This window comes from Hibiscus syriacus, unplaced genomic scaffold (genome assembly GCF_006381635.1).
Source record: "Hibiscus syriacus cultivar Baekdansim isolate YM2019G1 unplaced genomic scaffold, ASM638163v2 tig00110676_pilon, whole genome shotgun sequence".
NCBI lineage: Eukaryota > Viridiplantae > Streptophyta > Magnoliopsida > Malvales > Malvaceae > Hibiscus > Hibiscus syriacus.
Genome location: NW_024062820.1, coordinates 994722 through 1020132, shown reverse-complemented (window position 1 = coordinate 1020132; position 25411 = coordinate 994722). Strand labels below are relative to the sequence as shown.

Below are 25411 nucleotides of genomic sequence, written 5' to 3'. Positions count from 1 at the left end.
AAATTTTTAGATTTTATGTATGAAATTGAGAATCGAGTATAGTTTCATGTATGAGTAAGGTAATTAACCCATAATTTAAATATAACCTAACATAAAATTTTAAAATATACATAGAAAATAAATTTATTTGAGATTAATATATATATATATATATATATATATTCAAAGTGAGTGGTGAGACAAAACTTCAAGACGACATTAGTTTTCTCCTTCGTTTATAAAAAAAAAGATTTGTTTCCAACTCAAAACATTGAAACTCAAATTAATGTCAATACTATAGACGATGATATTGATACTAGAACATTTTATCCAACTTTGAGAGTAAAATTGGTATCAGTAAAAAGGGTAGTATCGATACTCGTATAAGATTACTAGTATTAAGACTAATAGGTGAATTTAGTTTAATATCAATATTTAAGATGAGTTTAGAACATTTAAACAACCTTATTAATATTTAAGATTAAATATCGATATTTTAGAAAGAGAAAATTTAAACAACCTTATTTTGATGGGGGGACTCAAGTAAAGAGTCTAGAACATTGTGAATAACTATTAATAAACTTGAAAATAGAAACTTTATTACATGCGTCTTATTAAGCAGAAGAACATTATAGATATAGTTTTTTTAATAACTATTAATAGTTTTCTAAATAATTACTTAAAATTTAACAAAGCGTGCACAGTAGCACGACCAGAAGTACTTGGCACAATTATAAAAAGGGTAAATTATGCATTTAATACTTAAACTATCAATTTAAACCCGATTTACAACCTAAACTTTCAAAATTTTCAAAATCATACCTAACATTTATTTTTTTATTCATTTTAATACCCTATTGTTAAAAACTTAACATATTTAATACCTAAACTATCATTTTAAACCGTTTTAATACCTAAACTTTCAATTTCCCCCCAAAATTTAACATTAAGCTTTAAAAGGGATATTAAAATGAAACAAAAATTAAATTTTAAGTGATTTTAAAAAAAATTAAAAATTTAGTACACTAAATCGGATAAAAACTGATAGTTTAAATACTAAACGTATAATTTATTCTTGTAAAAAAATAGGATACTTAGATAAAAATGACGTACAAACATCATAGGTTAAATTTAACAAATGAATTAATACGAAATTCGCTAGACACAAGTTTTGTTCCACCTCCGTATATTGCCAAAAAAAAATCACAATATTCTATCAAATAAATAAATCATTTAGGTGAGGCCTTGTCTTCCCTGCCAGTAAGAATGATAGAAATTTGAAGACCTCTGCTAAAAGCTTGATTGAAGAGGATGCGAGTTTGGAATTCAGACACAAATGGAAGCCATGACAATATGGCTATGGGCATGAAAAGCAGCAATGCCATGATGTAGTCATATGCTCTGCTCATCTCCTTCATTGCGTTCCACCACATTATCCCCTTCGACAATGGCCTGCAGGCTTGCCCAATCTTGGATTTTGGAAACCACAAATCAACATAATATCATCTTTATTTGTTAATAAATTATACACTAAAATTACAAGACATTAAATTACAACCAGGGGTGTTAAAGAGACACGTGCTCGGTTCGAGCATTGTCAAGTTGTGCTTGAACTCGAGAAAATAGAGCTATCGAGCAAGCCAGATTTCAGTGTCTCAATGCTAGACTTGAGTAGCTCGCGGGCCTAATCGAGATTCTTATACACAGTTCAATTACTAATTGAAGATTTCAATTCAAACTTGAACTTGAGCTCGAGCACAAAAAATAAGCTTGAAGTCTAGAATGAGAATCGAGCTCATTGTTTTACTAGAATAATGAGCCTAACAGAGCAAGATCAAATAGTTCACTGTTTCATTGAGACTGTTTCATCTCGATTGCTTTGAGCCTCGAATTTCGGGTTGAGCTCAAGCTTGGCTTGGTTTGATTACACCCCTAAATACTACCAAAATTTTGGAAAAGAAAAAAACCCTTGGTAACTAAAGGAAAAAAACTCACAATCGAGTATATGAACTTTACTTCTGTCAAGCAAGTTAGACTTGAGCCATTACATAAACCGCTAATGTGGTGTGGTTGATTGATACCAAGTCAACATGTGTTGGGTCATTCAGAAAATATCTGACCTTACATGCAGTGACTTAGTATGAGTCAACCATGCCATCTCAAACGAAGTACAGTTCAAGTGTTCAACTACCTCATTTTTTTCCCTTTAGATAACAAATTGCAAGTGTATGGTTTGGGGATTATTTTACGTATTAACCCAGGAAAGTTTGAAACTTACAAGAAGAAGGCCCCAGCCAGTGGGCAAGAAGGCAAGGACAGCAGCCAATAAATCTGATATAGTGAGGGTATATGCTTTGGATAAGACCATGGTTATTCCCAAGCAGGCAAGAAAAATAAATACTTTGAGCATTCTGTACACTAGTTGAAGTTCTATTCCCAGCTTTTGTCTACAAACCGATAGGATCTGCAGAAAAATACGAAATCAATCTGTCATGGTGATAAACAATACAGAAAAGAAGAAAATAACCTTATCCATCATTGTTTCTTAGTCAAAAATATATATAAATACGGATTAAAAATAAGACAACAGAAACTCATGCATAGGCTCAAATAGAAAATAAGACAACGGAAGACACAACTACCCTCCCTCACATGTAGCTCAACAAGGGGCTACACATGGATAAACAAATTGATGGTTGCGACTTCACTTGCACTTAGACAGGAACAACAGAGCACACCAAGGCTCTGATGGAGAATCCCAAGTCCCAATTAGAATATAAGACCAAAGAGAACACAATTCTTAAGAGATGTGGACACCAATTAAAAAGGTTTACATATATTATGCTCGTGCCCCACGCCAGCTACAAATTATCATTTCACTCCATACCTTTGACAATAAGAAAACTGCTCCAATAAAACCCCAAGAGATTCCATAAACCTGCAATATTATAGGTTAAAACAGGGTCAAAGAGAGGATGATCCTCAACCTAAATGATGTTTAATAGGGCAATAAAAAAATCTATATATTAGTGAAAATAGCATAATGTACCCGCCAACTCCTATTGTGATGAGCTATATCAAGATGGTAGACAATCCCATATTGATAGACGAAGAAACGAAGTGCAAGAATAATCTCAAGCACCCTTCCTCGTATATCTGTGTATTTAAGGTGCTCATGTTCTCTTTCCCACCATGATTCCCAACTTTTTTCAGGCTGAATACCAATACCTCCCCGAAATCCCATCCAACGCTTCCAATCTGTCCAATCATCCACAGTCTTTTGCCAGTCAAAGCCAGAAGGGTTAAAGACAAATGGAGCAAATAGCCAGGATCCAACCAAGAACCAGATTGAGCAGGTAACAAACAAATAAAGACTTGAACTGCAATACGATACGCCATAAACTTCGTATACGATCAGTAGTATAGCAAGCTCAAATCCTTTCACAAAATGACTTCGTGAGTACAATCTATAGTTTTCAGCAAACTTGGCATGAAAAACAACAAATCCGCGCCCAGTAGCTCGATATTTAGAACCTCCATGCAAGATTGTTCTTCCAAAATAATGGGCTTTTGTTCCAAGCTGAAATGTAAAGAAAACAGAGGCTAGCTGCAGTTGCATGATGATAAAGTCGGCCAGAGCAGTGCGGAACCCTTTCTCCAAGCTAATTTCCATAAGCATAGGCAGGACCAATAGCAAACCCATTTGAAAGAGTGACTGAGGAACTAAAGCCGCTTCTAGGGAATTGCTCTGGTTTACGATTGAATTCTCCAAAATCTCTTTTTCCATTCCACTCATAACCAAATACAAACGTCCATAGAGGAACAAATATACTGTAAGCACAGTAACCTGAAACAATGTAATACCACAACCAGAGGAATAAATGTTTATTCACATTGCAACCATGTGGAAGGCATGACAAGAAAAACAAAGATCAAATGATATTAGCCAGCCTTGTAGCTTGATGGTATGCTTTATCTTCATTAAAGAAGATTGAACCAAGTTATATACCGAGTATTTATGGAGTGAGGTAACTTCTCATACAAATAAATACTGCTTCACAACCGAAGAAACCAAAATTTTCTCTCCCCACAAAAGTACATGTAAATGATATTTAATCACCTAAACTTTACCTATTTACCACATATTCAAGTAAATAAAATTAACAAAAACAAAAGAATTTAGTTTGGTTTTCTCACCATGCTATTTAAATAGAAACCGACAGTTGTGAAGTAAAATGATAGCATTCTGAAGAAGTCAAATCGACATCCAAGTCGATACACATCACGGCTAAGTGTTTGCTCTCCATTTCCATTTGCAACTTTAGCCTCAAAAGATGATATTTGATTCATGCCCACATCACGTCCCTTTCCAACTTGGATGTAATCATGATGTGTTACATATCCCCCTCGGAGAGTTGAATTGAACCCTGAAAACACTGGTCGAATTAGCCAAAATATTAAACTTATGGAACTAGTTGGATTAGTTGCTGAAGTGTACCTGCAAATATATCCTCACTTAAATTAATAGTTTTTGAAGCTTTGCTAATGCCACCCCTTGTTATGTGGAAGATTCTGTCAAATATGTCAGGGTGGCCATAATGGAACCGTACCCTGCAAAGATAAGATAATGGAAACAATAAAGGTGTTAAATTTTAGGTGGACCCCCAATTTAAAACCAATTGGTAATAGGTGGAGAGGCCCTTGTTATCACATTTTAACTAGTGCTCCATATGAAATATTAGCAACAACGAATATACAAAATTTCCTAACCGTTTGGTCAAGATGAAAGTTTCAGGGTACCTCAGAGGACTTGCTAAAAAGCGTTGGCCAATAGTTACAAAGCTAGTCTCTTGGTTGGACATAAACCAAGCAAGTGATGAAACACTGAAAAATTAAAAAGTAAAAATGTTAGCACTTAGGCATTAATGAGTGAAATGACTGCATTTTGACTTGCTTGTACATACCCATTAAACAAATAAAGATCAAAATCTATAAAGACAACAGGTAAGACTAACCTTCCTGTAAATATATGCTCTCTTAAACCTAATATTGTAGGTTTCCGTTGCCAGCGACAGCGTTTGAACTCTTCCAAAACATTTCTCATTTTAAAAGCCTCTTCGAAATAATTATCCTGGAAAACAAAGTATTAAACGATGTTCTAGAACCTTAATGTCCTATCTTGAGATGGAGAAAAACAGCTACCTGATTCATGTCTATCGTCTGCAAAGCTTCCCCTCGGGTGAAGATAAGGGCATGATTCTGGTTTTTCAGGTTTTCCTTCTCCAATTTTTGTTGGAGGACCTGGAAGTTTGATGCGGTATATTTCCTAGAAGTAAAATGAATATTCCATGTAAAAGCATGTTGTAAAAATTACATGTGTTGTTAGGTTGACGTAATCTTATAGGCCGACAAATCATTTATGTATTGGACAACTGTGGCTTTGATCAAATATACGTTCTAAATACACAACCATTCAACAGAGAAAAAAACAATTTTCCTTCAGCATCCTGTCTATGATGTTCTGAAGCAGCCAAAATGTCATTGTAAAAATTCATAGCACCATTATTAGATCGCTACAAAGTATTAGTCAATTATTATGTTCAACTCGATCAAAAATCAATTATGCCCTCAAACTCGCTAAAAGATCAATTAAGTCCCTCTGCAACATCAACATGGACATGTGGACTGCCACATGAGCATCATGGATTGCCACATTAATATAATGGACCATCACATCAGCACTGTTAACTATCATGACAACATTGTAACAGTAATGTCTGTTCTTTATGGATTTGTGTATTATTGGGAGGTCTTTTTTTGAACTCTGTTTGAATATGGTCTTGTTCTTATTAGGAGAGTTTAAAGGACGATATTGTACTTCAAATTCTTGTATGGATTTAAGATGGTAATAAAATCCAAGGTACTTTTTTCTTCCTTCCGCTATTTTTCGGATACTTGACAATATTCTGAAAAGCATGAAGGTGGTTTTTAACGAGACCTCCAACTTTTATAAAATAAAAATAAAAAAATTTCGAGAGCAAAACTGATGCAATTAAAAGTAAGAACAAAATTACCCCTTAAGCTTATTTTTTTAAAGTTCACATATTTAAAACAAGAACTGTCCACTTCCAAAAGACTACCTACTTGGGTAACTTTTATCCCACGACATTTTTATCAAATAATTTCTATTTTCATTGTAAAACACATTTTTTTCACCTAGATAGTGTGCAAAATCTAGTATGAATCACGATGACATGTGTTAGAAGCAGTTGTTTAGAAATCTTGTTTTTTTATAAGTCTTTTATAATAAGGATAAGTATTAAGAGACTTTGTAATCCCTATCTCTAGATAGAATTTTATCTTTCAAAGTAAAATCCTATTAGAAGTCAGCAACCCGTTTTTTTTTATAAGAATAGGAGGCCTCGTTAAAACCCCCCTTCTTAACTGTTCGTTCCCCCAAAGGAAAACAAACAATCAGTGGAAGGAGGAAAAGAGTGCCTCAACTTTTATTATAAAAAGGTTTAAATATCCAACATTACAACCAGAAACATTGCTAACCCCATTACAAAGATAAAACCCCACTCTCAAATATCCCTATCCTCACCTCACCCAATCCCTTTTTTAGCCAATTCATCAGCTTCCCAATTAGAGCTTCTTATAATCAGCCTACATATGACATCTTTAGCTAAAACTAAGGATCTAATCTCCCTAACAATACATTCATAACATGAAGGGCAAGAAGAAAAGTTCTTAATTCAATCTAAAGCTACCGAGCAATCACACTCCAAAATAAGAAGACCCAGCGAACCCCAAACTGAATCAAAGAATAGTTTCAATCCCGCTTTGATCGTCTTCAACCCGGTTTATTTGAACCGTTGTAATCTCCTAAATTCAATAATCAGATTACTCTTTCGTCATCTCTTTTATTCTTTCCCACTTCTTCAGTTTATTTCCATAGAATATAACAACAGGTTAAAAAATGCATTGCCTCATCTTATAAATGAGTTCAAATAATCCATAAATGGGATGAGGATGATTTGGATAGAAAATAAGGTTGAAAGAAGTGCATCTGAGTACTCAATCAAAATTACACACGAAAAAAGAAACAAATTCCAAAACAGAAAAACAGAGCTCCGGATAAAACTAGCACTTACCCTTTCATAGCCATCAAATTTGTCACCTCCCTTGACAAGAACAGAGTAATAAGATTTTTCAGACTTTCCATTAACAGTCTCCTCTCTTTCATCAATATAAGCAACACGAAGAGATGGATGCCTGTATGATATTAAAATAAGGAGTGATTTCTCGAAAGTTCTAACTTATACAGATAAGTTTTGGTCTTATAACAGGGCATGAACAGGTAGCATACATTAGCATGAGATTCAAAATACCCCTTTGACAACTTTGATCATGAGAATCATCAGAATGTTTCATAGCTCCATAGATCTGACAGGATACAACATAGGTGAATTTTAAATCAGGCAGAGCTTGCACTCGAACAAAATCCTCCTCACTTGAAGCTGCAAATTAGTATCTAGTCAATAGTTGCATGCAATGATATTTAGTGGTAACAATACTGATAGATACAAGATATTGAAATGTAACAATGAAGATAAATGTTCATACGTCTAACAAAATGTGTATAAGATGTCACAAACCGTTATGATTAGGAAATTCCAAGGCACATTGGAGTTCCAGGGCTTTCCTGTAGTACATCATCCCTCGCACTGACAGAAACATATATGATGATTTTGCATGTAAAATAAATAGAAATAATCATCTGTAAGTAAAGTTATTTATGATGGATTGCTAAGTTGACCATCATTATACAGACCTGATCTAAAAAGTGTCTGTCCTCTGTAAGTTGCCCAGTTACAGATATCTTCCTTGCTCTCTTTGTAATGCATTCGCTCCCGGAAGTTGGTCCATTCATCTAATTTGGAGACAATTCTAGCTTAATAAGTTTATTTTATTTCAGATGGTGACAGAAATAATACAAACTCACCCGGATATATCGTCTGTAGGTAGAATAAAGTTGATATTCCATCCTCATTTTCTCTATTAAGCTCGCCATCAGTATAACAAACAAGTTCTGAGTAATATGGAGTCAAAACACTGACATAATGAATCGAGAAATAAATAAAAGTTAGATTACAGAGATGTAATTAATAAACATGTCTTTTCTGACTATCATAGATGCCCTTAAACAATTTCTAGATTCAATATAATAATTCCAGTGGCATAACCCAACAGACATTGTTCATTCATTATAAAGAAAAAAGATAAAGACGTTAAAATTTTCCTAGCTTGAAAGGAGCCATCAGTCCACTTTTACATCGACTAACAACTAATCACAGATCCCAAGCTGTCATTTGTAAGAACATTGAGAAATCATCAATGGTCACTGACCTGAAAGAGAACATATCACCAACTTTTGGTGCAGTTGGCATATTCATAAATAATGAATTTGCAAAAAAAGTGATACGGCGCCGAGCATCTGAATTTCGAGGCACATCAGCAGCAGATTCCTTGAAAGTCAGCAGAAAATGGAGCCTAGAGACCTATAGATAATCGTAGAATAGGATGATAAGCAAGTCTTGATTTGCAATATTTAAAACTTGAAAAGGATATGTAAAACAGAATTCATTGCCTTGTCCTTCCAAGACTTGTGTCGTATATCCTGAATATTAATATTTTCAAAACTCTGTCCATCTTTGCTATTCTGATAAACAGGATCTCCTTGAAGAGCTCTAAAAAAAGGAGAGGAAATTTGTAGCCCAGTTAGTGATGAAGACTCATTAAGTGGTATAAATTCATCAAATTGCCCGGTTCAAAAACTAGTAGCTTTCTGTTTCACAAATACTGATATGTGCAGGACTACGTCTACGATGGCTTATTTTATAGGATTTCATCAAAAGTACAGATCTAAATTTGAGGCTTCGCTAGGCAAGTTGTGCTTGCTACTCTCAATCATAAAATAACATGAAATCTAGGAGTATATTTGAATTTGTTGAGCTGTCAATACTCCTGCTTTTCTCTTTAGAATAAGATCATATTTTCTTATCTCGTTACATAATGATAGAGCTTTCTGTTGTAGAGAGTGGGCAAGCATCTAATATGATTTTGCCTTTATTCATTTTTCATTTTAGGCAAGGTAGTTAAGGTATATGATCAGTGAGAAAAAAGAACTTTTGATACAAAAAGCTTGGACTTTTCAGTGCTTACTTCTGGCCATTAACCATAACATCATGTGTAACAGTATCCATGATACTCTGCAGAGCTTTGGTTATCTGGGGGGCCTTGTATATTTCATCATCCCCATAATCAGTCATCTGCGAAAAACAAACTCAAATAAACAGAGTTCTCAGAAGTATGTCACTAAGAAAAAGAAGCCAGAGGAAAAACACAAAAGCGAACACAGATTAAGCTCAATTGCTACCAAGATCTTTAGCCACTTCTCCAACTTTACACTGAGCAAAGGCATGCAACTAATCTTGAATTCTTTCAAAAACTTCCCCTCTCGTATACTGTTGGATACTTTATCATAAATCTTCAACACAATCCTATTCCATGATAAGATAAAGGCAAAAAATTAGAAGACGAATAATTGAGACAAAAATGATGAATTTCTTACATGCAAAGTTAAATTCCTAGAGAACAATAAGGACTTTATCTGTAAGTTCAAAACAATAATATGAACACCTTACTTCTTATCATCCTCGTCTTCCAAAAGGCTATCCATAACACATTTGATTGTCTCATAGCATTCAACCACCGCCGAATGCATGTAAAAGTCATTGTTAATCAGTTTAATCAACTTGGTATCCTCTTTCCCCTTAAAATCTTTTGCTAGGTTCAATGCAGCAGGAATCTGTATGACATTGCACAGGCAATAATCTATAACATAAACAACCTGCATTACATGTAATAGTAAACTGGAAAATCTATTGAATAGTGTTTACCTTACTAGCTAGCAAGAAAAGTGGCCACTGAATCACAGAGTCATCACTTGAAGAACATGGGACAAGCAACAATTCTTGATCCCTGGTAAATTGTCAGGCAACGGAAAGGTGAATTATATAAATCTTTATATTTCATATGCAATGAAGTTTACAGAAAGAAATCCTTACATATTGCTAATAAGATCCTCCTCACGCATGGAACAAATGAATTCATTCCACATTTGAGAAAAAATTGACATGTTCTTTCGTTCAATTGATTTATCCTGCCATGAGCAGCATTTTAATTTAGCCAGAAGAAAAAGATTACATTGAATTGAGGAAAGGTGCCAAAATCATCTTCATATATAGTGATGATAAGATAACCATATAAATTGACAGCAGATGCTTCCCTTGGTAAGCCAAAGCGATTTTATTAAAATTCCAAAAGGAATAGAAAGCTAGCTACTAAGCTAGCTGTAGCAAAGAAAGGTAGACACCAGTTATATTTAAAAAGAGATTCGGTTGATATTTGGAATGATGCACAAAAATCTTAAACATTTAAGAGAAATTGTAGACAACACTAGAATATATGAAATTGGCCTTACCGAGAGTTTTGTCTTTGAATCATGATGTGCTGGTGGCAAAAAGTATTCTCTAAAAACTGGAGGTACATGTCGAAATCTTGACCGCAGCATCCCAAGTGTCCGTATCTATTAAATAATCCGATTAAAGTAAAAGCTTCAGAAAGTAATCTCCCTAATGAAAGTTCATGAATCCACACATAAAAGCTTCAGTGATTTCAAAAAATCATACATGTATACATACATACACGTGCATGTGGCAGAATGTATGTATTAATACAAGCGCACACATTCATATACACGTTTTTTAATCATCATATTTTTAACAGCATGAGCACAATATTACTGCATACCTCACCCACATGTCGGAAGGCTCCAAGAACCCCACCAAAAAGGGTAGAAAAAATGGCATACCATATTTGAGCATCCATAAAATAAACCTGTGCAAGACAAAAACACTCGGAAAATGACACAAGCGATTTAGGTAACAAAGACTATGAACATAGTATCAATTATGAGCAAGATAATTGGAACTACAGAAGGTTCTTAAATGCTTGATTACCAAGATAATTGGAGCCCATATTGCCATAATAGCTCCAACATTATGAGCAACTACAGAAGATTTAGAATTTCAATAAAATAGATTCTATAGAAAGATATAAAAAGAGAGTAAGAAAACCAAAAGGGAAAATAAAATGTAAAAAGGAAAAATATATTACCATTTGGAACAATCTTGTACAGCATATAGTTTTCAACATTCATACCCAGAATTTCCTTGGTTGGCCGCACAAGTGGAAAAATCTTAAAATGAAAGCAAGTAATAGGGCTTAGAAGCAACCTTCGTTTTATTTTATCATATTCGCAAAGAAAATAATTCATATAAATTCACATAAATATAGAAAGATCAATAGCTGAATAAACTAGCTACCTACTTGCAGGGGGTGAAATCACTAATTTTGAGCTTGTGGGTAGAGAGGGGGCATATGTGGAAGAGACTTCTATAAATAAATACAAGACTAAAAATTAAACTTAAGGGGGGGAAATCCAAATATTTTTTCTTTTTTTGATAAGAATTGGAGAAAAAAGGAAAAAAATATTTGGATTTTCCCCCCTTAAGTTTAATTTTTAGTCTTGTATTTTTTCTTCAGTGATATATATTCAAATGCTTTTTATGAGTTCATGTTTTAACAATTAAAAGTACAAAAAAAAAGGGGCAAAACAACAGCGAGGCTCAACACTGAAAGTTAGTAGCCAATTATAAAGTTAACATGTTCATTGCAAAATTATCCTAAAGGGAGATCTCTAGAAGGACCAAAGTCAGTAACCCTATGTAGGGTTGAGAACTCACGGAAAGGTTATCCATGTGTATGCCTTTTGAGCTACAATGTGAGGAATGTTAAAGTGGTATTATTCCACCTCAGATGAAATATTGGGCTTTAATGGTCTTATATTAAAGTTGGGTCACTCCACATGTTGTCAATTGGTTTTAGGTTGCATATTTTAATAAAATTTGAGGCACTCTTTTCCTCCTTCCGCTGATTGTTTGTTCACCCTTTTGGGGGAACGGACAACTAAGAAAGAAAAAAAGGTTTTTAACGAGGCCTCCTATTCTTATAAAAAAAGGTTGGATTCTAAAAGGAATTAGTTCTGTTGTTTTCTTCTATTATATATTTCCTGAAGTAAAGATAACTTATCTTAAAAAGGAACGATAACAAAAGTCAAACAATTCCCTAAGTAGATATTTTCAATTAAGATGCATGCTTATCATATATATTAGATTATTAGATGCTTTTTAGGGGAAACAGAAATATAGAGCATCCCCCTGTATAAAAAAAATATTTGACATCCGCTACATTGAAATTAAAATTTCATGCATTTCAATAACTCCAAGTAGTAAGAATCACTGTTCATGTCAACGTTGCATTTCACTTTTAACTATTTTATAATAAAACATGATAAATCTGGCAATTAAGAAGGGGGGGGTTAACGAGACCTTCCATTCTTATAAAAAAATAAAACATGATAAACATCATACACCATGAGGTAAATGCATGAAGTAGATAATCGCATGTAATTATGAATACTAATTAATGCTACTGAAGTAAATATCTTGCTAATCTTAGCTTTTGAGAATTTTGATCTTCTACTGATCCGTAAATATAAAGGAGATATCACCTCAACAAAATAGCTGAATGTTAACTTGATGACTAGCAGCATAATCCAAAACATTGAGTACCTAAGTTTATTAAATAATTCTGTCAGCGGAACAAGTTCAATCTCAAGGGTATATAGAAGAACCAAAAACACTGTCGGTAAAACAACCAAAGAAATTTTTCTCTTACTTTAAGAGTGAGAAGAAGTTCTCATGCATGCCTCTTCCCACGTAAAGTTTTGGCTGGCACAAAAAAATATATGCAGAAATGAGAACAAGTTTAAGCAAAAAAGTAAGGATGGAAGATGAGAGGGAATAAAAACACAATTGCATATAACTGATATAACAAAACAAAAGCACAAAAAAAGTTGAAAGTAATTAATGCTTGATATGCTTGCCTGATTCCACCACATAGCAAGTGTAACTATCCGCCAGTTTGAGAGCTCCAACTTTTTCCGCAAAAGTGGAAGCGCAAATAGTATAGTAGCCAGTAAATCAGGTACCAAATAAAGTACAACGACATAATTATATAATAAATGATTTTGCATATTCCCAGTCCAATGCTTAAGGAACTTGATGACCCCTGTTGGATTCTTCTCAGAAATGGAATAACCTATTGGTAAAATCACAACCCATATAGCTCCCATGATCAATTTCATAAGGTACCGTAGTATTTGGCTAAACTGAAAGCTCCTCCAAGCGTTGAAAGTAAGAACTACATCAAGAACAGCTGCAAAGAAGGAATAAATGTGAAGATGAAAATCACAACTTCACTCTATCAACATCTTCTCATAAAATAGGGTATAACTTATTGCAGAAAATGTAATTAGTGTGTTGATATATAAACTTTATGAAAAGTAGGCAAGAAACGTCATCATGAATGAATGGTATTTCAAACTATGAACATTTGTATGAGACTGCTTATGTACCTACAATAAGTGTCTTAAGAAAAGTGTTCTTACCTTCAAAAAGATTGAGAACAGCAGAAGTAATGAAAATGGTTAGTAGTCTTCTCAAGAAATCTTCATCAAAAACAGTGTAAACAGATCCAGAACGCCTCCATGCAATAATTACCATAGCCTGAAATATTAAAAAAAGAAATATAAAGATGCAATCAATTGATCGAGTAAAAGAGTAAGAGAAATTGAAGGCAGAAGGCGAAAGGTCACCTGGAAAGCCACTATGAAGAATAACCACATTCGGTGAAAACTTCTATATAAGTGTAAAAACGTGCGGCCTTCAACAAAGTTAGTTTTATGCTTCCTCCTCTCGATAGTGTGTGGATTTACAATCTGATAGGGATACATGTACTTTAACCCAAGTCTAAGGAAAAAATAGAAGAAACTGAAAGATGCTAATAGAAGTTAATTTAACAACAAAAAGAGCAAGATGGTGTGATTGGAAGATGCTTTACAATATATTTCACAACCTCCAAATTCAACATAATTCAAAAGACTCAAAATCCCAACCAACTTTTAGTTCGAGAGTTTACACAAGTGAAAGGAATTAAGAAAATTGTGAAATGTTGAGAAAGGTAAATTCATGACAAACTGCTCAATACCAACTAATACAGGAACCAGACTTTGTTACTAACACAACCAAGTTACTAACTAACAATCCTTCCAAATTTTCCTGCTTGTAGGATTATCATTCTATATCATCTCTCCTAAACAAAGAAACCAGTATGAACTACAATTTTTTAACCTAATTCTATTGAACAATTATTGTCAAATTAATCATTTGAGAAAATAAAATTTATGACTAGCAGAAAATAAGGCCACAACTAACAGGGAAAAGAAGCTTATGCTTGGTGAAATTTTTTTTTTAGCAATAAAACTATGAGGTAGCTCGACCGTTATGAAGGGGGATTTTAATGAGACCTCCCATTCTGATTAAAAAAAGCTACCTCATTTGGAACTGGAATCTCATCAAGATGCTGAAAGTAATATTTTGCACCTTCCCTGCTCCATCTTAGCATGTAGCTATTTTCAGACCTAGAGAAAACAATTTTCAAGATTCCAATTATTAAACTGGTGTAGGCAAAACCATATTCAACATTCAACAAACTCACCAGAAGAACTCATTTAGATCATCATAGTTGCTCCATTTAGAATGGCTTGCCTTGCCGCCGTTGTTTTTTTTGGCTTCCTTTCCCACCAAATCATAACAAATTTAGCTTTAAAGCTTTAAACAAATAGGATCAAGCAAATTCCCTAAAAGAATAAACTACAATTACCTCAAGCAGAACCTTGTAAATAGGTTTTATGACAGTTCTTAAAAAGTATTCTTGATCAGGAGCTGTTGCTTGGTTCGTTTCACTAAGAGGATGCACTTTGCCAGATAAAATTTTGTAAACATCGCTTGCCATCTTAAAAACCAACAACATAATGGTAAAAAGCACGTCGATTTTAGAACGATTAGAGTCCATAAATACTGACTGATGAGAAGGGGAAAATTATAACATGGCAATTTGATCATGTTATCATTATAAAAAATTTAACATGGGAAAATTATAACAGGCTTTGGAAGGTTTCTTTTGCAATTCCTGAGTGTCCTGCAGCATTGATTTCCATTTGGTTTGACCTTGTGTCTTGATCAATCATTTGGGGGTTCATCCCAAGAGCCGTTTTGTGGTCAATTTGGAAGATGAGAAATGAGATTGTTTTTAACAAAGGGAAGCTGTATAAGGTGGTGGCGGCAGTCCTTCAACATAATTGAAATGGTGTTGCGTCTAGTTACATTACATGTTTTATGATTTTCTAATCTTGTCTTTTATCTATTTTAGCTTTAGGGTATGTTCAATTTTTTTCATTGTTCGTTACTAGCAGTTTTAACATAGGATGTGTTGATGCGTAGAGACTAGCATAGTTGCATTCAGGTGTTTCTAGCGCAGTGCTGCAGTTGCTGCCTCACTGCACAAGAGGCAGGCACTTGTTTTCTTTTTTGTTGCCAATGGTGATGATATATGTTTGAACAAAAAACAAAGGGAAGCTGAATTTTGCCCTGTTATCTTTTCTCATGAGGTACAGAATGGTAGCTTGGTTTACTTAAAATTTCCAAAAGTGCTGATTTCTTTTGATAGCCTAGTGGGGGATCCTTCATTAGCTTATCGTGTTTCGAGTCCTGAAAGGATCCCTTCAAATTTTGTGAACTGGTCTCTGCCTCCAACAGGTTTTGTTAAAGTGAATGTGGATGGTGCTATGGATAAAATGTGGGTGAAAGGTGGCATCGGTGGGCTGCTCAGAGACGAGAAAGGTGTGGTGTTGAGATCGTTCTCAGAGAGAGTTGGTTCTGGCCCTCCAATTCTGGCAGAATTGATGGCAATTATGAGAGGACTGAGGCTTTTCTTGGAGTCGGGGATGTCGGCGAATTGAAGGCTTATTTTAGAATCCGATAGTGTTGTGGCTGTGGATTGGATCAAGAATCCTGCTGCCACCACCCCGTTGTTTTTGTCCATAGTTAAAGATATCGTCTCGATTGTGGTTGATAAAGGTGTTATTGTTAGGCATGTGTTGAGAGCAGCTAACTGGGAAACAGATGAATTTGCTAAGCTAGGGATAGGCTAATTGGTTGGGACATATTTGTTGCATTGAGTTTGTTGTATTTGGGGAAGTCTTGGTTATATTTTTCAATTGTGTTATGCTTGTGTTTGGTTGATTGTTTTTAGGATATAGTTTTCTTGAGTTGGGTTTGTCATTGATGTGTTTCTGTAGTTTAATGTTGATCATTGTTGAGGTGGTAGTCAGCTTGTGTTTGGTGGTATTGTACTCTTCTTGTACTTGGTATTTATGCAATAAAATTTAGAGGCACACTTTTCCTCCTTCCAATGTCATTTAAGCCACTCTTGTTGCTTGATGGTTATGAAGGGTTTTTTTTTATAAAAGTTGGAGGTCTCATTAAAAACTCCCTTAGTATTCATCCACATACTAAGAAGTATGTTAACGAACATTGGAAGGAAGAAAAGAGTACCTCATAGTTTATTAATAATAATACCCAATACATATGAAAACACGGAATATCCTCCTATGGTGAAATACACCATTACACCATTACAACAAACCAGAAACACTATGAAGGGGTTTTTTAACAAGGCCTCCTTTTTTATCAAAAAATAAAAATAAAAAATCATGTTATCATTATCCATCTTATAATCAAGTATACGGAATTTTCAGGCTCAAACTTTAGCTGAAGATAAAACTCAAAAAGACTAAACAAACACTATTTCTTGTGCATTTTAACATAATTTCGTACACTATATACCTAAAAAAATGCAATTCAACTTTATAGATGCAACACACTCATTCTAATTTGCTATTTCCCTTGAAAATGTCTTGCAATTACTTCCTAATAAAAAATCATTTACATCTTTTATGTTATTAGACTTACTTTAATTAGGGTTTATATATTCTATTTTTCGTGTTATCAGGGTTTCAGGTTTCGATATAAAAACGTATGCTATTTTAGTTTTGTTTAGGTTTTGGATGATGAAGATTTGCGTTTGAGATATAAAATATGGATATACCCCCCTCTATTAATTCTTTCGGGTTTTCTTCGTAGTTCTATTTCTCCACCTATAATTCTCCTTAATGGCTTCTGGCCTTTTGAATATATCTAATTTTCCCTTTAGACTTCCATTTTTCTATCTCTTTCCTCTATTGGTCTATATTCTACATCACTCCCAGTCGCAAACATGCTATAAACTACACACATCATAAAGGAACTATTAAGATTAATTATGTGATGGGACAAATCTTGAGATTAGTGATATTGGAAACATACGTGATGGAAGATGTAGCAAATGCATTCGGGCATGAAACGTATATTTGATGCTTCACCCCATATGAGAAGATAAAGTGCAATATAAATGAGTTGTAGCTGTTGTACTGCATAACCTGGGGGATATCTGCAAAAGTTTCAGTAAACATCATAAGAAAAAGAGATCAGCATGCTCGATTCATGGCATATGTTTTTATAATGAACTTAATTGGTAAACAAATTAGAACACTTTATCTCATACCTTTTATGATTCGATGAATGATGCATATAGTAACACCACGACTCATAATTCTTGAATATTCCATCACTTAAATTTTGTATGTTGGAACTATCAAGCTGCAATAAACTTATTATTAATAATCAATATAAGATGTAATAGCGGTTGAAACCAAAGATGCAAAAGTGTAAATAGAGATCTGAGACTCAGAAAGAATGTATGGAGCAGCCAAGAGGGAAAATGATTTACCTGATAATAAGTTTCAAGATTTCTACCCCTCACATCAATGTTGGCAAGTAGCAATATTAGGTGCTCCCTTTGATTAGCTATATTCCCTTTCTTCAATACCAAAAAAAAATAGAAAGCATCTTGTTATTAGATGAGGAGGTGTCTCCTCTATTAATTTTTTTTCAAGATATTGTTGAGAGTAAACCTGTCTAAGGGTCAGGTTACCCACCCAATCCAACAAAACAGGCCCAAATTAGGGCCAACACAGATAAGGAATTTTGCAATTCGTGCCAGCCCGGCCCAAATTACTTTTCATTGAAAAATATTTTATATAGATATTAATATAAAAATAAATATTTTAATACTTTCTAAATATTGAGATTTGCTTTCGAGCTGGGTTTAGGTAAGTAAAAAAATTGCCCCACATCTCAGCTTGACCAGTGATAGGTCTACTGTTGAGTATAAGGATACATTCTTCAGTATCAAAGACTTCCTCGGAGGTAAAGGTTCCTAGAAGCTTGAAACATCAATACTTTAACTTATTTAAACAAAAACTTTGATATGGCTTTCATAATTCAAACGATGTTTGACATATCTTGGTGTAATAAGAGGGGAAATTTTGACATTTTCAAAAGAAAAGGAAACAGGAGAAATCTCCATGCTTTCTATTCCCACAAAAAATTATAACAAATAATCCAAGTTTTAGTAAGCAACAACTATCCAGGGTGCTACCTACCTATCTAGCCATTAATATTGCTCCAAATTAATGAGTTTGTATATAGCAAGTGAATAAATATAGCTTAGATCCAGAGGGTTCTAAGCCAGACTCCTCTTGCCATGAAAAAGTAGAGAACCATATATTTTTTACACTCAATGTGGGAAAAACTGAATCAGTTAAACTGGCAAACAGCAGGCTGCTCAATCCAGTAGCGTATAAATAACTCATAGTATCATGAACTGAAAGAAAACCAGTCAAAATGATTTTATATAGTTTTTATTTTTATTTTTTCCCTTTTGCAGCTGATGAGAATTGAACCTTTAACCTCTTAGTTTTATAATAAATACCATATCATTAAGCCAAGATTAATTATTTACTACATTTAATATCTATTCACTGTCAAATTTATTTTCAAGTACATAAAAATTTTATTAAATCGACTGGTCCAACCAGTTGAACTAGATTCTTGACCTCCAGCCTGGTTTTCTAACCTTGCTTGTACTGTTATTTATTTCCCTGATGATTTTATAATTTCCAAACAGTCAGCCTTACCAAATAAGTAACTTTGGCCTTAAAGATAAAGCAAGAAAAAGTTTTATCGTAGCTTATATAGGCTAAAGTATGAACAAGGCCAGAAATGCTTATACTCTAGGTAAGAAAATGGCTGTCCCTTTTTCCCATATGTATGGGGTAAGGGGGAGGTAAGATAGTAGGCTACCCCCAACACCAGGTTGAGAGCAGCTTCCGTAAGAGACCTCCGAATTATGAAATGCCCTCCGTGGGACTCGATCCCACGACCTCAAGGTTAAGAACCTTGTGCTCTAGGTAAGAGATAGAATTAAATAGCAAGGAGGCAGGAATTTGAAGCATTACCTGAAAACCATAAAGAGACAAAAGCCAATCAAACATGTCATTAACATACAATTTGACATCCGATATTAAATGCGCCAGGGGCATTGGCAGATTCTCCACATTACGTATGGCTTGAAATGCAACATTGATCTGTAAAAGCACAAGGGATCACCATTGTTAGAACTACAACTAACGAGAACATGTAAAATCGAGAAAACATGATGTTTCATAGTAAACAACCTCGGGGAGTTTCATAATTGCTTGTTTTATCCCTACAGCATAGAGCGGAAGAATGTTGTAATGTTCATATTGTTCCTTTCTGCTCTCAAGTTCTTCAATATATTTGTTAGTCTGTCAAGCCAAAATCAATTATGAAGCACCTTTTTAGTCCTCCTCAAGTGCAAATGAACCCTGAACGAACTTGTTTAGTGATTCCAAAATTATATGAATTAAACCTTATGATCAACTTGTGAAGAAGGTAACACATTTTTCAACACATCACGCAAAACCATTGCGATCTGAAAAAGCTTAGCCATCTCCTCCCTTTAAGAGTAGCATATAGAAGAAGAATAAGGGAAAACAACCAATATGCGAAACCAAATTAAGCATGTTAATGGTTCAAAGTAAAGCCTCACGGTTGCTTTGTATCTTGCCCCTCTTTAATATTTTTCTCAAAGAATATCTGATAATACAATTGGATTTCCCTTTCATCTGTTCTTGCAAGTTGACGCTTTATTTCGTCTTTTTCCTGCAATGCAAAAAAAAGTCCAGGTATTTTTGTGAGTATTCTCGATTAAATTCAGGTTTAATTTCTTAGACGTTAGAAACCACTCAAACTAAAAGGTTAAACTGTTAGTTATGAACTCAACACTGAAGATTACAGTCCAATGAGCAACATGCTCTATTATTCACCAAGTTTTCTTTTTCTTTTCTTTTCGTTTTTGTCTTGAAAGCATGGAGCAAGAACATGCCCATTGTCACTTATGCTTAAATATAACCTACAGGTGGAACAATCAAGAAACGGACTAAGCACCACTAGATCAAAGCATAGCTTTGCCTCCATATGAAAAGCTATGTAGGTGAAACAATGTCTCAAACAAGGAAAGGGAAGAACTGGAGATGGAAAAAAGGAAAATTTAGTCAATCCTTAAAATGTTGTAATATTGATGGAGATGAAATGTGGAAGTAAGTAGGACTGAGGTGATATGAAGTGAAGAGTGGAGTGGAGTGGAGTGGAGTGGAGTGGAGTGGAGTGGAGTGGCTAAACAACTAGTATGTAAAACACAAGTAGAGGGGCAATGCAGCAATGAGAAATTTGTGAGACTGAAGGAGTCAGGTAAAGGAAGTCAAAGTTAAGTGAGGTACTGGTGCAGTAGCCTTTGGGAGGTAAGATTAACAGAAACAAGTAACGACTCTATAGTAGCTAAAGAAAGTCTAGGTGGAGTCGTCAAATGATTGAATGACACCTCATCTTGCAATAATTGACAGGTAAGTAGGATCTGGAGCACAGACTCATACCTCATGGAAAGGGCTTATTTGATACCTTATGCTAATGATGATACATTGGGATAGAAATTGCTCTAATGAAGTTCTATGTGGAAGTTAGCACAAGGTTCAAAGGAGAATATACAATCACTCAAAAACATAATTTAAACAAATAAGAATTTTTCAGGTTGTAATCCTTGTAATAACAGTATCCTTGGGCTACGATTTAGGATGCTATTTATTCTAGGATTACTTGGTAAATACTACAAGATTTTCTCCCAAAATTCTCTATAGAAAACATGGTAATCACAGCCAATTTTCTCTGGATTTTCTTTTTCCTCAGATTTATCTACCGTCTCTTTTTCCCGTTCTCTTCTCTCCTTCATGCACCACCAGCCACGGTGGTTGTTCGGCATCACCGCCATCGTAGGGAGGTAGAGAACCCTATTTTCAGACAGTCCACCAAATCCGGCTGACTGTTTCCTGGCTACACATAATTGGCCCTTCTCTATCAAAACAAATTTTGATGTATCGGTGGCTAGATTATTTGAATGCCTACTCTGCAGTGGCTAAATTTTCATCTATTCATATGCTTATTTCTTTAGCCGCTGCACATAATTGTCCCTTAGACCAATTAGATATCAAGAATGTTTTTTTCTTCATGGTGATCTTCAGGAAGAAGTATATATGGAGCAACCAACTGGTTTTGTAGTCTGTAATAACTCAAGAATAGGTTTACAGTCTGTAATTGTAGAATTAGGGTTTTCAGGAAGGAAGTCTTTCTTTTATTCAGATTTGTCGTAAATAACAAGAGGATACAAAAGGGGTTTTATACAAGTAGTAGATAAGAGTCCTAGATAAGTTAGAAGTTATTTTCTACAAACTAGGATATTAGAGTTAGAGATGAGGTAGGAAACTAGAGGTTAAACGTAACACAACTCAGAGTAATAGGCATAACAGTGATAAAGTTACCATAAACAGTAATAAAACAAAAATCACTTTTTTCATCAAGGATGCTAGCTGAAACTTAAATTATCTTTCACATAACTTTACAAATTCAAATTTCTCAAAATTTCTTCATTGAATGGAAGTGACAAGAGAAATTAAGAATTTTGTTTCCCTACTCAAAGCAATATGTATCTCATTTGCCCTTAGGTGTCCAAATCGAATGAAAAACTCATAAATAAACAAAAGAAAGGGAAATTTTTTCTTCAGTTTTCCCTTTAGCAAAGAAAGAAAATGCATTAGCTAAATATGCAACTTTCCCACATTCAATTTCTTGCAATCACCATATAGCAACAATTCTTTTGTTAACCATGGCAATATACAATGGGTATTCAGCCTTAATATGAGATAGTTTAATTGAAAATTGGCCAATAAAATGCACAAAGAAGTCAACAAGATAAAGGATTAAGTTAATAAAACATAAATAGAATGTATATTCCTCTATATATGTGATATCACAAGAAGAAACTAGTAGTTGAAATGTCAATGACAGAGAACATGAACAATCTTTCAAAATGGAAAACAGTGGATAAATAATAGTAATGCAAGATATACCTCTTCTACTTTATTTGACAAATATGTCTTGAGCTGGCGAACACCACGTCCACTTGATGTTGGGTCCATCCTGTTAGCCTCCTTAAATGCATAGGCACGGCCTAATCATACAAAGAAGTAGCAACGGCTTAAAGAGTAAATTCCAATCCAAGCAGGCTTCTAGAAATTACTTTATGTGACAAACAATTTATAACATCCATTAGTCCTTATATCAAAAGGTAAAATTTATAGAAACAGCACAGCATCACTGATTTTATAGCTGAATCCAATTCATGAGGATGAAAAATGCCTTCCTGTAGGAAAAATAACTATAGCTATTTTTCTTTATTCCTTCCTTTTGAAGGATTGAAACTTAGTTGTGTTCATTATTAACATATCTATAAGGAGAAATAAATCACGTAGCTCCCTCATGACTAATAAAACTAGTTGCTTGCTTTTCAGCTTTGCCATCGAAACAAACCCACATAATAAGGCATTCTTATAATGTACAGAACTACAGGTTTCCCTTACAGTGAAATTGAATGATGGTTGATTTTTTTCCATGTTTGAAAGGGATTCATGCCAAACGTAGCATTGTAAGCAGTGCTATAGAAAGAATGAACAACGATCCACTACAATTCTATAAGATAATATAATTAAGTCATATTTGAATATATCCTCTCTACTCGGCCTAAGTAAAAGCCAATTTCCAAAATGATAACAGGGGATACATTATACTTCTAGTGCGAAACAGAAGAAGTTAAAGTTGGTACCAATAACAAGATTCCATTCTAGTATATATAAATATATATGGTAGGAGGCTATCACATTGATGCCACAATTAAACTGTCTAGAGCCATTTCAAACTAGGTGCATTTTTTTGCAAGCATGAATTCAGTGTGCTTACGCATACCTTTGTAGGGAAGTAGGGGCCAAAAAGCTAAAGTTCTCTTTGATTTCCTTTTTCTTCATGTATGAGTCTTCAACAACACACATGAAACCATAAGGAAATCATGCATGATTACATATTGACTAAAAAGTTTGTATGTTTCGCAGGATAAATTTGGAGCATTCTTTAGAGTTTATTACCAAAATTATATATTTTGAGCTTATTTTTATACATGTGCACACAGATACATGAACACACAACTACCATATTCCGCCTTAATCCGATCAAACCAGCATCATTTTTATGCATTACATTTCAGGTAATATGAGGACCCTAGTGTCCTGCACACGTTACAACATTGATTTAACCCAAATCCTCTCCTTTTGCACCATAGTATTTGAGCTCAAAATGTTTTTATTTTAATATTTATGTCAAAATTTCGTGGTATGCAACCAACATCCATCTTGAAAATCAAATCAGTTATAGCATGAGATGTCTCAAATCACTCTAAGAGCGAAAACATCTATAGGAAAAATAAGGTTGCCTTCAGGAACTCTGATGTTAAGCATTCAACCTAAAACTAATTGGCTATCAATGGAGCGCCAATTTGAATATAAGACCACAGGAAGAAGTAATAGATAAGGTATAATATCGCATAACAGTGAGATGCATTTCTACTGATGAATTTTGAAATAGCTATCGATACTTGTGAAGGTTAAAATTTATGTTTTTATAACTTTGAAATATGTAACCAAATTGAATTTAAGCTAACTTATTACATAATGTATAATTGTTTACATTTCATTCTCGTAATTTACACATCAAAATAAATTCAAACCTAAGTTGTCATATTCATATTCCTCCACATAGCATAATTCTACCACCATAACATCATTCTCATTAACATAAATGGAAAGCTCAGTTAACAAGTTCCCTGCAGCTATCAAATTACTAAGAATCGAAATATTTTCACCTTGAATGCAACAGCTAAAGGTTAACACTATGAAGCTTTAGCTAGAAATTACAATAAGCGGGTTAGTCCAGTTCTTAGCAAAACCCATAATCTATCAATTAAAAACGGAAGGGCAAGAAGAACGTGAGAAGTTCAATCAGAAAAAAAAATATCTTACAGAGATGGGCAACTCTGGGGTTATCATCCTGAATCTCGTTAGCGACTCGGAGAACGAGAGCAATGGAAGGCAATGATGAGGGAACCAGGTCAATGTCAGCAGCCGAGTCTCCCATATTGCTAGGAAGATCAAACATCATCCCATGGGCCTTGGAAATCCTCCGAACCAGCGGCGACGGCTTCGTGCCGCTCGAACTCGCCATGGTTCAAATTTGAGGGAAAAGAAAAACCCAAAAAAACGCAACAGTGAGGTAGAGGTGCAGTGATCGACACTGAATTTAAAGCGAGAGAGAGAGAGAGAATCATAGGTGTTTGTATTATAGCAATAAAAACCCAAAGCGGAAAGCAGATTTTATGAGTTGGCTACGATTTCTTTTTGCTTTTGGAATCAAATTCTGGGATTGTAGAACGATGCAAGCAACGTCGGTTTTCAATGAATATCTGAACCGGGAACTTGTCCACTGGATTTGGAAGCGCGCCAACTCTGCTTTACTCTCTTTTTCCCCCTACTTTTCATTACTTTATAACGTTGTGATAAATGTGGGAACTTATACATTTCGTGTTTCGAAGGGTTACATGTTTTTTTGGTATAATATCAAAATTAGCCCCTCAATGTTTATTAAAATGATTATTTTGATATTTTTCTTTTTTAAGCATTTTAGTCCTTAATATTTTATTTTAGAACAAAAAGGTTCCTAACATTCAACCGAATAGTCACTTTAGCCATTATTATTTTCTTCGGAAGTATTTTGGCCCTCAAGGTTTCATTTCAGGATAAAATGATATCTATTTTGGAATGTAATAATTTGTTAACTAACGATTTTCGTCTATAGAGGGACTTTTTTACCCCAAAATAAAATATTAGGGGTCAAAGTGTTAAAAAAAATAATATGAACCAAAATAACTATTTTAATAAACATTGACT

At 34.3% G+C, this 25411-nt stretch overlaps 1 protein-coding gene across 1 annotated transcript; it reads right to left on the bottom strand.

The window, feature by feature from the left end:
- Positions 1–1114: 1114 nt before the first annotated feature.
- LOC120137672 (callose synthase 7-like) lies at positions 1115–24689 on the bottom strand. Its single transcript, XM_039153370.1, is given in 43 exon segments — positions 1115–1448; positions 2258–2443; positions 2867–2917; positions 3029–3826; positions 4177–4406; positions 4478–4590; positions 4780–4863; positions 4995–5110; positions 5182–5244; positions 5246–5305; positions 7134–7254; positions 7349–7499; positions 7638–7706; positions 7814–7912; positions 7985–8094; positions 8389–8540; positions 8630–8729; positions 9205–9311; positions 9419–9542; positions 9687–9850; positions 9942–10023; positions 10110–10204; positions 10526–10630; positions 10855–10941; positions 11064–11113; positions 11221–11302; positions 12677–12737; positions 12844–12896; positions 13052–13383; positions 13616–13733; positions 13823–13945; positions 14560–14647; positions 14725–14801; positions 14890–15021; positions 17433–17556; positions 17671–17765; positions 17896–17985; positions 19466–19594; positions 19685–19795; positions 19900–19987; positions 20080–20192; positions 22490–22590; positions 24488–24689. Coding segments are annotated over 43 exon segments (5676 nt in total). The 3' UTR covers positions 1115–1208.
- Between the last annotated feature and the right edge of the window lie 722 nt (positions 24690–25411).